This window comes from Crocodylus porosus, unplaced genomic scaffold (assembly GCF_001723895.1).
Source record: "Crocodylus porosus isolate Cpor-Errol unplaced genomic scaffold, CroPor_comp1, whole genome shotgun sequence".
Classification (NCBI taxonomy): domain Eukaryota; kingdom Metazoa; phylum Chordata; order Crocodylia; family Crocodylidae; genus Crocodylus; species Crocodylus porosus.
This window is the reverse complement of record NW_017728917.1, coordinates 12492589-12507808: the sequence shown is the minus strand read 5'-3', so window position 1 is coordinate 12507808 and position 15220 is coordinate 12492589. Positions and strand designations below refer to the sequence as shown.

The following is a 15220-nucleotide window of genomic DNA, read 5'->3' as shown; positions in this document are numbered from 1 at the left end:
GTACAATTGGAGACAGCATCCTGATTGACCAGGCAAATTAAATCAATTGGGTGATTAAAGGGACACTAGGGGAAGATGAAGGCAGGATCCTTGCTAGCTAGCTCTGTAGTTAGAGAAGGGCTGTGAAGCAGTAAAAAGTAAGAAAGCAGCAGATTACAGGCAGCGGCTCCCAGCTCACCACATGAAGCCCTAGCAGGAGGAGTAACCTGAAGTCCTGTCCCCATCGTTGTTCCCTTGGCCCCCGTTGAGAGCTGACAGAAGCTCCAATTTGATCATTTGCTCACCTGCTTAGTAGATGCTGTTGGTTTCGTTGGATCTGAATTCTGATCCTTGCACTTAAGTGAAACAACGGTGGCTTTCTCCATGCACATTAAAATAACATTTCTCATACGGCTAAACTATGTGTGCATACAAGTGGATTTGCTTCACTTTAAGAAGGGCTCCATTAGCACTGGCGCAGGTTGGTTTGACTTGTTGCCCTATGCTTCCGTAAGGAAAACTGAGTTTCTTATTAAACTTGATTTGTCTGTATGTTTTGTCACAAACATTTATTAATTGATATACAGGAATATAATATTGAAGGGAATATTTGGAAAACTTTTAAAGGCCACAGGTCTTAAACTTGCTTTATTTTTCATATAGCAGTGAAGGTATGGAGGCATAGAAAACAGAATCTCCTCATCTATATACAGGTGACATATTTTTGCCTCGTGCTAGCCTCAGAAAGAAATAAGGATAAAAATCACATTTAAATCAGAAAATCTGTTGCTTGATCATGGTTCAAGATCTAGGATTAACTGAAATGGCAGCACAGCCCTTCTTTTTAAAGGTTGCTTTGTCTGTTGGATGACAGATTGCGTATAGTAATTTTTATGATTTTCTCTGCAGTCAGTTGTGTTCGTTTTTCCTTGGATCGGGCATTTACACAGTGACAAGTTAGTGAAAATAAATACAATTGGAAAATGTGGTTATAAACCCATGGAAATTGGCATGGGGCAAGTGAAATACATTAACTCAAAACAAATACATAAACAGCCTCCTACAAAAACTAAAAAAACCCCTTGATTTCAAATTATTGGTCTCTCTCGTGTTAGTTTTCTGCACATTTACACATTGTGCATCATATTTGACATGTAATTTGCTTGTTCTACCATCAGTCCCATGGCACCAAACTTGTCATTGCATTGTGCATGTCTTTCTGCGTAGTTCTTTTAATAACATGTATACAGGCTTTTAGAACTAGAAAAACAATTTGTTAAAAGCACTAGCTTTTTCAGCAGCTTCTAACTCTGCCATTAATTTGGGTATCTCATCCTTTTTCACTTAGTGATTAAAAATTATGTAGACCCAAAGATTTCTTTAGGGGTTAAGTTTTTCTATTGAGGGTTGTTTGAAAATGTGTGTTTGCTGTTTTGGGGCTTGATCCTGCAGGTTGTTTCTTCACTGCCACTGACTTTGGGAGGTGGAAAGATTGGACATCTTGTAGAACTGAGCCCTTAATGAACGCAGTGGTTTGGTTTTAATTCTTCAATGTGTGAGAAGCGCTGTTAAGCATCTAGCATGTGTCTGAAGTGGGAAAAAAAAAGAACTTTTAGGTTTTGTCCAAAATCTCAGTTACATCTTTTTTATGTTTTTTAAGAGATGCCTTCAAGATTGGCACCAAGTCACTAGTTTGAAAATCATGAGTGCATCATTTTAAATGTCCTTTGGAGCTGCCATAAAAAAGCAGAGCTTCAACAATGAAGTTCAGCTTTGATTTTTGGGAGAGTTATGTGAAGGGGAAAGGGAAGGAATGTTAACTTGCAGAATTTGAAAACTTTGAACACTTGGAGAGAATTATTTTAAAATATTTTCAGAGTGAGTCATGGGTAATGACAAAGGCTCAAATGGAAGCTATAATAGGCTGGCAAATGATTAGTAGCATTCAGCAGTGTAGCAATGCAATATGCTTAGCATAGTATGCAAAATTCTCCTTGATTGTTCAATAACAGTTTGTATGATAATCACACTATTAAAAGACAATATCAAACTGGCACTAGATATGTCTCACTACTGACTATCTTTATAATGAATGTCTAGTTGAAAAAAGACTATTAAGAAAGAGCTGCAGTATTCTGCAGACCAATTATTACAAGACACAGGTTAAATAAACCTTGTCTGCAAATGTGAATTTAACACCAGGATAGAGACGCTTTAAGTACCATCTCATTGAATGTTCAGACAGATTGATTGAACAATGATTATATTGATTCTCATTGTATCTTCACAAGCAGTCACCTGTTTAGCAAGTCCCTCATCAGTCAGCAGAGAGAAGTAAGATACCCAGAATTGGAGAACACACAGAAATTGGTGAAGGGCAACTCATTTTTTTAATTTTCTGGATGACAGTGCTATCCACAATGTTGTTCTGTGTTTCAGAAAGGCTGAAGGAAATTTCATGTTATTATCCTGATCTAATGTTATTACTTTATTGCTTTGATGCTTCATGCCATAGTCTTTTGTTGGATCCTGTGTAGATGTGTAAAAGGGTTTTTCTTAAGGTTTTATGAGGGTATAAGAGCTCAGCTTTTCTTCACTCTTATTGCCCAAGCCAGAACAGATGCAGCATCTGTCGCAGAAGGAGCAGGAAGCCAAAAGCAAGCTTGTTCCTTTTTTCCATTTTCATTTTATGATGTATATTAATATACTAGAACTGTGCATATATGGCACTGCTTGGTCTCTAAGAAGGAGAGAAAAGCAAACTCTTATCTGGTTTGTAAAGCTGCCACAATGCCTCAGTGAGTAGACATTCAGTAATGCTAAACTGGGTGAACTCTCACTTATATCTAGATTCAAACCGCCACTCCTTTGAAAATGTTTTCTGGTCTGTTCTACGTTATTTTCACACATCTTTAACTCATTACAATACTTGAGAAACGATGTCACCAAGACTAGCTTGCTTCTGTTCAGGTTTTCATTTAAATGTGAGGCTTCAAATTCAAAACCTGCTTTAAATTTCATTCCCCCTTTGCTGTCCCACGTGTGCCCACAAGCACTCCACAGGGCAGAGATGCTTCTGCATGTGTCAAGATGCGTCCGTGTTATAAGGGACAGTGCCAGACTTTTTGGCCAATGAAATCTGAAACCTCCTTGCCAAGGCAGTATTGTTTCCCTTCAGTGTATTTTCTGGTCCCCACCCTTCACTGATCTTCAAGGCCCAGAATCTTTTCCTGATGTTCAGCATAAATTTTCCTTTAATTTCATCCTTACTTCTATTTGGTCCCTTAGGACTACATTCCTTTCCAGCTTTGGTCTAACAAACTCCCCATATCGGTAGACTGTTTTCATAGCATTTCCCAGCTCCCGCTGATTGCTTAAGCAAGTGATGTGAGTTTAAATGCTTCTGGTGCAAATCTATTCTGAAGTCACATCAGTGATTGCCACGTGGTTTAGAAACTCCCACACCAACTTTAAACTAGGTAGGTTGGGTACTGCCAGCCGTTTGGTTACAGGAGCACAGCGCACAGCGTGGGCTCGTTTTCCCAGCAGCGGGGTAGACAGACATACCCTGAAACCTTTCTTGCAAGTACAGCAGTTTGATTTTGATAGCTCCATTGTGTGTTCAGTTGCCTGCCTATTAAGACTGTCTGGCAGAAATAGCTCATTTTAAACATATATTGGGAAACATTAATTAATTTCAAAAGAAAAAATGAGTGGTCCCACTGGAAACCTAATTCTGAGTTATGCTTATCCAATCCAAGGACGGGTGTGTGCCATGTGCTGTGTATTCAACCCAAACTACGTAAATGAGCTGAAATGAGTGCATGCGTGCAATCTTACAGATCAGGAATACAGCATATGGAGGTTACTTTTATTTGCCTTCTGATATGTAGCTTTATAGAGTTTAACACTTTGAAGCTTTTCCCCAGAAAGTTTTTAACTGACTGTTCCATGGACTCTCATGACTCAGGAAGCTAGGGCTTTATGGAAAATATCAAACAGCGCAAGACTCTTGAAAACAAATCGTAACTCTTTATCGATATCTTCTGGTGAAGCAAACATAGTCTTCCAGTTATAATTGAGCCAGAGCTATATACCTAACTATCTAAATAGAGGGTCACTACTACTGCCTTTTGCCATCGTACATTGAGCATCTTCCTTTTGAAGCCAGTAGGCAGTAGAGAAGTTGCTAGTGAACTTCCTGGTATCTCTGGTATTTCTATTCTTTGGGGTATTCTTTGATTTGTTAAACTCTTGCGTTTCTCCTGCATGTAGGCTGACTTGTTTCAGGGTTGTGGGTCTGTTTGTTTTGAGAAGGTGATTGGTTCAAGGTATTTGGGTAAAAAAGAGACGAGTATCATTCTTATTATTAGTGTCATAGGTACGGAAAATCCCATGGAGAGAAACTTGTCTCGCTGTTCCATGATGCGATGATTTACAATGGCAAAGTACACTTCTCATGTTTGAAAATCAGGGTACTTTATTTAAGTGCCTAACTTACATACCTTTTTAAAAATCATGGCCTGCGCTATTGAAGTTCAAGTCTTGATCACTCAAGAGTTAAGAAACATTCAGTCTTGTTCAAACATATTAATTTTTGCTCATGACTCTTATTGACATGCCTTTGCTAAGTCACTCAGCACATGACCTAAATTAAACACAAGCAGCCCATAGCATAAGCAGTTCAGAAAAACTGCTTGCATTAGGCACGATAGCTGCCTTCTGTAATGTCTCAAACTATCCTGAGAAAAAATTACCCAGGGGTGATCTATGATTTAATCTAATGATGGAATGAAATGGGCCAGAGTGATGCTGCTTGCCGTCAAGTGGGCCTGCTGTGAATTGCTTGCCTTGCTGCTCTTCACAGAGTCCTGAACAGCAGCGATGAGGCTGACTGGTATCATCTCAAATTCACTCTGCTTCTGCTTGCTCTCTGTAGGCTCAGAACGACATAATTGAAATCAGTTTGGTTTCACTCCACATTTGGATGGCTGTCTCTGCAAGTGCACAAGCCAGGACTTAATTTTGAAAAATAAAAGATTAAATTCTACAGAAACTGATATATTAGCCCCCCTTTTCCTCCCATCACCAAACCTCCGTTGGCTGTTGGTGAATACATTATTCAAGCCTTGTTGCTGCTATAATTGCTATTCATCCGTCACTTCATCTGTTTACAGAATAACAATTGTGTTACTTCCCTAAATTTCACAATAATTCGTTCTATTGCAGCTTGAAACTTTTATCTGAGGAAAGCACAAGTTATGCCAACCCATCCCTTAGACTTTCTGTTCTAATCACTGAAGCCTTGTCTGCACAGGGGGGTAGATGCTCCACTGGTAATCAGCTGAGTGTCTTTGGGTTTGTCCTCAGACTTGTTCAATCATCTGGCAGGTTTGGGTGTAGTTCCTGTAGGGGTCAGGTGCAAAAATGGTAGCTGGCCTGTTCCGGGGGTTCCTGCGATTGGTAGCAACTGTGTGAAGGTGTACTGTTACTACTGTTGGGGAAGACCCTAAAATTCAGGTGTAGATGCGGTCCGAAATTTAAAGTAATGCTACGAAATCAGTGAAGCACCAGCGTATTAGTCAACAAAATCAGCGTGTCATTCTGAAATCACTTGCATGTCTTTCACAGCACAAAGGTTACAAAAAATCATCAGATTCAGTTCACTTGGATCCTAAAAGTATTTTTATTTATAGACGATCTTACTTTCTGTGTCATGTTGTGGGTAAGCATGGTACTTGATTAACAGTCTCGGTCCTCTAGGTTCATTCTTTAATTATCACCAGTTAAAAGGGCTTCCTTCTTTGCCTTATCTAATTTAGGTGAAGACTGGCTGTCCTGCTATTGCACGCTAATGCAAACAGCAGTATAGTCTGATGCTTCCTCAAATTACTGTAATTGAACAGCATTGATTGAACATGCCAGAAGAAAGCCTTCCTATCATTTGGATCAATTGATATTGATATTTTTTGCATAGTTTATCACTAATAACAACTTCCAAGGAAGCAGATGGCCTCCGTTACTATCTCAGTTCCCTCTTTCCCTCCCCCCAACACTCTCCAAGGAAGTAACACCCTTCTCTCATTTCAAAAAATAAATGAATAAAAATAGATTGCATTAGTGACCCACCAAGTTTATCAGGGATTATTTTTAACTGCAACAAGTGTCAGAGCTTTAAATTGTCTAAAAATCCTGTACTGGGGGGAGATATTGAGTAATTTCCCTCACTGCTTCGCATAATACTTCTGTCATGGTCTGTGTGTGAGGTTTAGCCACATCATAAAGCATAGCTGAACTAATGTCCTTCAAATAGTAACTTTGATCAGAGCTACACGGGGATTCTTGCCATTGCTATAAAAAGACATTTGGCAATAAGCAGTTTGTCATATTAGAAGCTCAGCCATTTACTTGGATATAGGATGCGCACAGTTCACTGGAAAACTGGTGCAGCACCTAGCTCTGTAAATATAATAAATTATTAATATTGGGCATCATAAAGGATTAAGGTAACTCATTACCATGAACCTCCTATATCACTGTAAAGCAGCCATTATTAAGAGAGTGAGTGGTGGATATTGTTTCATATTATTGTTGGCTATTTCATCCACAGATCTCAAAACTTCTTGCATTTGTTAATTCAAGTCTAACAAAGGTTAGGCTGTAAATGCCATAGGTAATTATACCCATTTCACAGGGATGCAGACCCAGAATGACAATTTAGGAGCGCTTGGTGAATGAGTGACATATTGTGAGTTCGGGTTCCTGATCTAGCCTCCATCCTTCATGCTGTAAATACTTCTTTTCAAAGCTGATGTGCATATCTAAAATTTCAGTTTCCATATGTGTGAGGATGCTGTCTTGCAGTGGGGTGGAAGGATTTGACTCCTTTCTTTATGGCAACTTCTCCCCTGACTCTCCTGCTGACATTTGGAGGGGACAGGTGTGGGGAGGTAGCATGGCTGGCAAAATTGGCACTAGCTTCATGCATGACTCCTTGTAATAAGCTACATTCTTGTCCTGACTGGCCGAAAGATTTTTGGATTGGTCACTGTTTGAGTTAAATTGATGTATTTTGGGGCTGGGAAGGATTTTTTTCTTTCCTGCTTTGAATTAGCAGAATATCCATAGGGTATTTCATGTTCCCCAGCACATGAAGGACTGTCATGCAGTTGGTTTAGAGTACTCGAGCATGGTGAATACCCAGCAGGTAAGGGAATTGGTTGCACTTTTGTCAAGACTCAGTGGACAGTGCTGCCTGCAAGCTACATGGGGTTTATCAGTTCCTTGTGCACCATTTCTGGGACAGAAATGGCTATATTGGTGGGTTTAAAGCACTGTCAACAGTCTCAGCTGAGAAAACACGATATTGCTGACCTGTTCTTCCACCACTCCCTAGATCTCGGTTCCCTTCACCAGCTCCGTAGTCTGATAGCCGCCCTTCCTGAATTTCCAGGATCATCAGAATGAGTTAGATAGCTGATTTCCCACGTTCTGTAGGAACCACAAGAGTTGGGCAGCTGAGTGAACTGTTGATTAACATGTGCATTTACAGATGGACCTGGCCACGTCAAGGAGTTGTCAGGCACATGAACACCGGTACTAACAACTACTCTTCTGATGCAGATACGTTTGAAGCATTAATCAAATTTAACTAATGTAGAACTGCAGTATAGCTAAAAGTTTCCCTGTATTAATGATATTAATATTCTATGATTGAACTTCGTAAATTTAGTCATTTATTTTCTGGAAGGTTTGTTATGGGGGACCTGTCTGGTGCTTGCCTAGCCGTGCTTACAAACAAAGCAAATATCCCTGTGCCATTTTTTTTACCCCAGCGTCTGAGTTGAGCCCACGATCTGATTCTGTAACACAATTCTGCCATAACTGGTCTGGTCAGATTATGAAAGGGAAATAGCAGTGCTCTTAGGAAAAGTAGAATACAAGTCAAGAAGTGAGGTCCGACTCTTGAGGGTGTTCCAGATCTGCGTGGCAGTAGGCAGTGGACGAACTATGCAATGGATGTTTGATGACTATTTTGATCATTAGGAACAACTTTTATTTTTTCTGGGGAAATTCACTACTTAAGGTTAGCCAGTATAGGGATAGTTGTTTGCTTGGGGTTTCGTTCTTGGACGGACAGTAGTTTTGGAGTATCTGTAAGGAGATAAGGTATTGAGGAACGCTCTTCACAAAGCCAAGAGGGGCTCCTGTGACAGACTGCAGGTGTCTGCAGCTGTCATCCTCCAGGGCTTGCAACAAAAGAAACTTTTCAGACCAACAAAAGAAACTTTTAATTGGCACAAATACCAGCATTGAGTATGTAGGAATTGTTTCTGCATTCACCCTTCTTCATTTCAGAAAGAAGACACAGCTCCTCCAGCAAGCCACCTTTGACCCCTCCCTCTTCAGTGTTTTCCCTCATTTCATCCCTGTCTTCAAAAAGCAAAGGAAGCAGCGGAAGTGGGAGCAGTCGTTCATCTGGTGGAGGTACCAGTGCAGCAGCATCATCCAATTCCAAGTTGCTGAAATCGCCCAAAGACAAGCTGCCGATCAGTGGAAATAATAGATTAATGCATCCGGTACATCACAGCAAAGTTCCCCATGATAAAATGTAAGTCTTTTCTTTGGGGAAGAACATAAGTGGGATCATTTGCTCAGATATTGTTGCAGCAGCAGCATTTTAGCAGTTTTGTGCTTCAGGTTTTGGAAGATGAAATGCGTTTTGATCTTCTAGATCCTTTTCAGCTGTTTCATGCAGGAAAACCTTTAGTCTTATTCATGGATAAATCCTGCCCAGATGTAGCTGCAACTTTTGAATCAATGAACCTTTCTAATATAACCCACAGTCCTCTGGGCTGGTCTCTGGTCTGATTTCAGTGGGACTTTGCCAGGTCTAGGGGTTTGCCTGCATGCATTGGGTTGCAGAATTGGCATTATAATTTGCATCGGCCAGAACAGTGCCTCCTTGCCAGGCTGCTCCGACTGCTGTGTGGCATGTCATTACCATGCCCTGCATGGGTGCCCACAGGCACACCACATCCCTGCACTCAGCTGCCTCCTGCCGTGCGGCCGACACTACTTTAGTGTAAGGGTGTCATGGGTGGGTTAATTAGCACTACCAAGTGACAATTCTGGTTCATGCTAATTAGTCAGCCTGCAATCCTGCCAAGATAGGGTTATACTGCTTCCAGTTCAGGATCCCACCTCTGTGGAGCAGCTCAGCACGTCTGAGGCTGGAGCTGCTGGGTGTGGTAAGTCTGTGGCATAGACACGGCCTATAATTACCAAATACCCATTTCTCTGTGTAGTTAAACCGCAGAGTCTGAAGTTTGTGCTGAAGCTTTAGGAACATTACTGAGGAGGTGGTGTAAAGACTGCAGGAGAGTTACATTTTCATCAAATCACTGACATGAGAAAATAGCCACAAAAAATCAAATAGACGGGTTTTATCATGTAAACGTGGGGGGAAAAAGAGTAAAGCAGTTCACACAGCAGAACTGTGCACACAGCAGAATACATGTAATGTATTACATGCCTTGTGCTGCTTCAGGTCTTTGCTAATGGGTTTTTTCCCCTTAATTTTCCACAAATAACAGCATGACTCCATCTGTCAAAGTGGAAAAGATGCATCCAAAGATAGATGGTGCACTATTGAAAACTGCTGTTGGTCCAACTTGTTCTACTACTGTGAGTTCCTCAATAAAGACTGGCCTTAATTGTCCCTCAATACCAAAGCCACCCTTGCCTTCCCCTGGACAGATACTGAATGGTAAAGGTCTTCTCTCTGTGCCTCCATTTTTGGAAAAGAAACCAGAAGATAGTACGAATAATAGGAAATTTTTACATAAAAGATTGTCAGGTAATCTTTAAAATATTATTTACTGTATTGTTGTTTTTCTGCACACAAATAGACCTAGTCAGATATGCTGTGAATTAAAACAGGTAGTCTGTGGACTGAATGACAGTGTCAAGAGTAAACCAGACAAACGGGGTTAGTTTTAAATGGTTTCCTTTGGCCCGTCTCATTCTTAAAGGCACACTACTAAGTTGAAATCTTGTTAATGTAAAATATATACTTAATGTATTACAGTTACTAAGTGTCTGCCTTCCCAACCTAAGTTTTGGTAAATTGGAAACAAGCAAAGAAAAAAAAGGGGGGGATATTGTTAAGGGGGCTAAGGGGAGTGTTAATTCAGTAATGGAGTACTACTAGTGTCACTGCATTGTGTGGGTTGCGTTTGTGAACTTTTAGGTGCAGCTGTGTGTTATGATTAAAATCATGAGCAATGTTCTTTTTTTAAGAAAAATGTTTTTATAAAGCTCTGGTTTCACAATAGTGAAGTATTTATGTACTTTTGACAGAGAGAGAATTTGATCCTGATATATACTGTGGAGTCATCGATGTGGAAACCAAGAAACCCTGTACAAGGTCTTTGACATGCAAGGTAGGACACCTTTCTCAGAACCAGATTAGGGTGTAACGTATTAAATACAAGTTTCTGAACATCATGATGGAAGACCCACAGCTAAACTTCAGCAACAGCCACTGATAGTGACCCCCTATGATAAGACAGCAAGAGAAAGTAGGAGGTCTCCATAATCAGTATATTTTCCAAAGATTTTAGTTCATGAAAGGCCATAAAAGATACTGTCACAAAAACTTGAAGGATTTGTATTGTTCAGAAGTTTGCCCTGAGCATCAGTCAGGACGGTTTGATGAAGTTCCCACTGCATAGATTTATTGTTGGGCTCGGCTCGCTTTTATTTTTTAAAAGACTGCTGTGTATACTTCATGTAAAGAGGTCAAGCCTCAATTTTACCTACATTGAAATTGTTTGGTGTTCTTGCTAGGGATTATTCTCTCTCTCATATATGTCAATTTAAAAAAATCCCCCCCTTCTCCCCCCCCCAATTAATAATATAGTCATTGATTATTTGGGACCCAAGCAAAACAAACTTTTTCCCCAGGGAAAAGAAAGTTTGTAGCAGACTTTAGGAAGGTAGGTTATATCAACCCAAATTATTCATCTCAGTGGACTAATAGTTTGGTTACTGCTTCTGGTCAGTGAGAACTGAATCTGCAGAAAAGTCTATAACGGAAGAGTCTGTTTGTAGGTCAAACTCTGTATGCAAAATTATCTTTAATAGTTACAGTCTAATGCAGAATGTCCTTTAACAAAAAACACAATTTTGAAAAAAGCTCACTCTGAGAGAGACTAAAGAGATGCGTTAGTATTTGTGATTGTGTAGTATTTAGTGATCCTGCCCTGTCAGCTGCCCAGCAGATAAAACACCCACAGAGCCAAGGAAAATGTCGTTGATATTAAGGACCGCAAGGAGTGAATCCGTGAAGTTAGTGCTTCCTTGGAATCATAGAGCACAATGTCATCACTTTCCAATTAAACAAGAAAAGTTTCAGGTTTTTGAAAGAGTAAGCAAAAAGCTCCAAAGAAAGTAGAGCAATCCAGAGAAATGTCTTCCACTTGGTTTGCTCCCTCAAAAATAGTTTTTACAGCCTTGCAGTAATTTCTGAAAATATGAAAATAGTCCTTTTTTGCCTTTTAAAAATAAAAACACTGAACTCTTGACCTGTATGAGAGTAAGGCCTTCAGTATGACTGTCACATACAAGGTAAATGCAGTCCTTCACTTATTCTCCTTCACTTATATTTCATTTCATAGAGCATTTTAGGATTTTTCCAAGGAATAGAAAAGCTGACATACCACCTCTCCCTCTGAATTTTGTGACTTGGATAAGGTTCTGTCTAACTGAAATTCCTGCTAGATGTCTTTGTGGATTTAATAACTTATTTCAGTATAGCAACCTTTTCACATTATGTTAGTTTATATAATGATAATAAGTTTTCCCATTTATTATTTTTACCATCCTTTACTAAAAGTCCTATTTTACACTTTGTTCAGTAATGCCAGGCATTTTTTATTTTGAGAGAGAAGTGTTTTTTATTTCATATTTAAAAATAAATTATTTTAGGTAGTATCCGTGGATTGATAATGTAAAAGAGACATTAAAAGGGCTTGATATTCAAGTTTAAGCCTTCTTAGATTTTTCTACCGCTTTTTATATTATACTGACCCTTTTAATCACTGAGGGCTTATCAACTCATCCATTTGGCCATCTTAGAATTTTTTATAGGAGCCATGACTGTGTATTTGCCAAATTTTGAATGTCTCCGTTTTCTCCGTGCTAGCATCGTTCAATTCACATTTAAGTGTTTATTTTTCTACCAACCTAATTGTCTTAGTTTAATGACTTGTGTCTGGGTTTGCAGACACATTCCTTAACCCAGCGGAGGGCTGTACAGGGTCGAAGAAAGAGATTCGATCTGTTGTTAGCTGAGCACAAAAGCAAAACCAGGGAAAAGGATATGCTTCGACATCCGGATCATCATCAGCAGATGCCCCCTCTCAGGGAACCACATCCCTCACCTTCTAAAACTTCCCAGGAGCTGCACCAAAATTCTCATGGAGTTCCTCCTACAGAATCAAAGCCCTCAGTACCCAATAAACCCAAACCTCAGCCCCCCAGTCTTCCAAGGTGAGTAAAGTCTGCATCTCCTTGAGGTGCGCAGTTATTCTAGGGAGCAGGCTGACAGGTTGGTGGCAGGGGGGTGGGTCTTGGATTTGTGGTTTTATTAGCAGTGTGAGGACTCTTATTGTAAGTCTGATGACTGCTTGGTCATGGGGAGCTTTGTCTCCTAGTCATCTTTCAGGAGTTTTTGCTTGATGTTGCAAGGGGTAAATGCTGACCTGAGTCGGTGAAAGCCAGCAGCTCTATTTATATAGCAGTTACTCTGTATTGGTGATGCAGCAAAGTGGGACACACTTGATGATGATCTCACAAGGTCCCTTCCAGGCCTAATGTCTATGAAATTTATGATTGGGAATCAAGTGGAAAGGGAAAATGCATGTGAGAGAAGTTGACTGAATTTACAAAGGGTTCAGTTTAACTTCAGCATGTGAGAATCATCTCTGCATAGTGTAGCAGAGGCCATGATCCTGTGAGATTATGATCAGTGTTTCATGTGTTTTGGAAAGGAGACAAGAAAGGTAGAGTAGGTAAGTGCATTATTCACCTAATGCAGATCCTTATTTTTTGTCTCTTGCTTACATTAGAGAAGTCATTGGTTTTGTGGATATCAGTTAAATGCATAAACCACTTTTGCAAGCAAGCGCTTTTTGGCCCCACTGTCTGCTGTGTAACCAGTCTCTTCAGGTCGGGGATGGGCAAAATGGTGAATCTGGCCGGTGGCCGGACTCCATTTCCCAGCAGCCCCTTCCCATGTTGCTGCAGCCGGTTTCCATGGAGACTCCAGAAGCAGTGGTGCCATGACAGCACGGGGCCAGGGTTTCCACAGACACCAGCCCCAACAGCACTGGCAGGGCACATGCGGCTGGGCAGGCAGCTGCTCCAGGGCTGGGGCTGGGCTCTTGTAGTAGTGACAGCCTGGTCTGAAGCCAGGGCAGATCTTCTGCTTGTACGCCCCTGCCCAAGGAGCTCAACTCTGCTCCAGCTCCGTGCTACACTGCCACCGCTGCAAGATCCCAGCCCCAGAGCAGCTCCCCGCACAGCTGCTTGCTCTGCCAGTGCTGCTGGGGCTAATCTCCGTGGAAACCCTGGCCCCGACAGCACCGTGGCTACTGGGGTTTCTGTGGAAACTGGCCAGAGCGACGTGAGCAGGGGCTGCTGGGAGATGGTCTGCTGCAGGCGCAGTCTGGACTTTGCCCTCCCCTGCATTAGATGCATAATTGGTTAATTTAAAGTTAATAGCAGCCCTGAACTGACTGGGTCCCAGCAATTTCAAGGCTGAAATTTCGAGGCATAAGGTGCTCTCAGTAACAAAATAACAAGCTTTATTTAATAAAGTGCAGAAGTTGAAAGGAAGCTGCTCTCTCTAATTAATGAGCATCATTTACTTTTAAGTGTGGACACGGGAGTACCCTGGACTAGGGCCCAGCCTTTTTTCAGTCTGTAGGCTAAACATACACTATAGTAGGGATAAGAGACAGATTGGGAGCTGGGATGTTTTTATTTCTGCTTGTGCTCCTGAATCGCTCTGTGACCTCAACAAACACCTTAATCTTTCTGTGCACCTTCCTTTCCCCAGCTGCAATGTAGGTACGATTATTCCTTGTTGGGGAATTGCGTATTAGGTTTGTTTTATAAGAATGCTGTTAATGCGACAGAACAGAAAATCTGGGAAACCTTTTGGTACCTTTCTATGTTAGCAAGAACTCCAGGCCTAAATATAGCACCTATGAAGGCGGTCTTTGCTCTGTTAATACCTTCTAAATTACTTACCTCCATCCAGGCCTCCAGGCTGCCTAGCCCAGCATAGTGGGAATACCCCTAGTGACTCTCTGTCAGTCCACGAATCTCCACACCCTCCCTTGCCTGCAACTGAGCCAGCTTCTCGGTTATCCAGCGATGAGGGGGAATGTGATGAAAAAGAAGAGCCCGTTGAAAAACTGGATTGTCATTATTCAGGTCGTCATCCTCAACCAGCTGCGGTAGGTCTCGAGAACAACCATTGCTCAATCTTTCATTGTTTCTGAATTCCTAAGCACGTCACTAGGAGTTTTTAGTTGTGTTTTCTGTTGAGTTCACTAAAATGTCCTCATGCCCAAAGAAAATTTAGTTTGTTGCAAAGTTGGCCATGAGAGTTTAATCTGGTTTGGTAGATTTAGAGGCCCCTCCATTGTACCATAAATTAAACCTCTGCAAAGTACTGGAGACATAAATGGGACTTGTTCTAACTTTTTTTTTTTTTTTTTTTTAAATTAAAAGATAGGCACAGCACAGGGATGTGCCAGCACTGGTATTTTTAAAAATACTTCTAGATAATATCTCAACATTTTTAATTCTAGGTTCATGCTCTATTTTTTGTGTGAAAATAAAAGCTGGTACAAGTGTCCTTATGCAACCAAATCACAGCAGAAGGATTTACTAAAATATTGGCGATTTGTAATGTTTAGATCCTTTAATGGGAACATTAAATAATGAATATTAAATGACAGCTATAATCATTTCTTACTGTAGGCTAACAGCACTTTGTCTGTTTTGCTGTATGTAGCATAGAAAATGTATATGAGAGGTCCCTGTCCTACCCCAGTTGCCCCCTTTTTTTTTAAAACAAGAGAGAGTGACTATTAAACTGAAGCTGATGCTGAACACAATTTACCAGAATAGGAGCCTCTCCTACAAACACAATCTTCCCCCCCAA

General features: G+C 40.8%; 1 protein-coding gene across 3 annotated transcripts in view; it reads left to right on the top strand.

Moving 5' to 3' along the window:
- Nucleotides 1-15220, top strand: part of ATXN7 (ataxin 7) — a 73740-nt gene that overhangs the window by 50002 nt on the left and 8518 nt on the right. For all 3 annotated transcript variants that reach the window (XM_019536703.1, XM_019536701.1, XM_019536704.1), the window contains 5 exons: nt 8338-8590; nt 9576-9838; nt 10342-10424; nt 12269-12534; nt 14309-14507. In XM_019536703.1, coding sequence (XP_019392248.1) covers nt 8338-8590; nt 9576-9838; nt 10342-10424; nt 12269-12534; nt 14309-14507 — 1064 coding nt within the window. The remainder of the gene's footprint in view (nt 1-8337; nt 8591-9575; nt 9839-10341; nt 10425-12268; nt 12535-14308; nt 14508-15220) is intronic.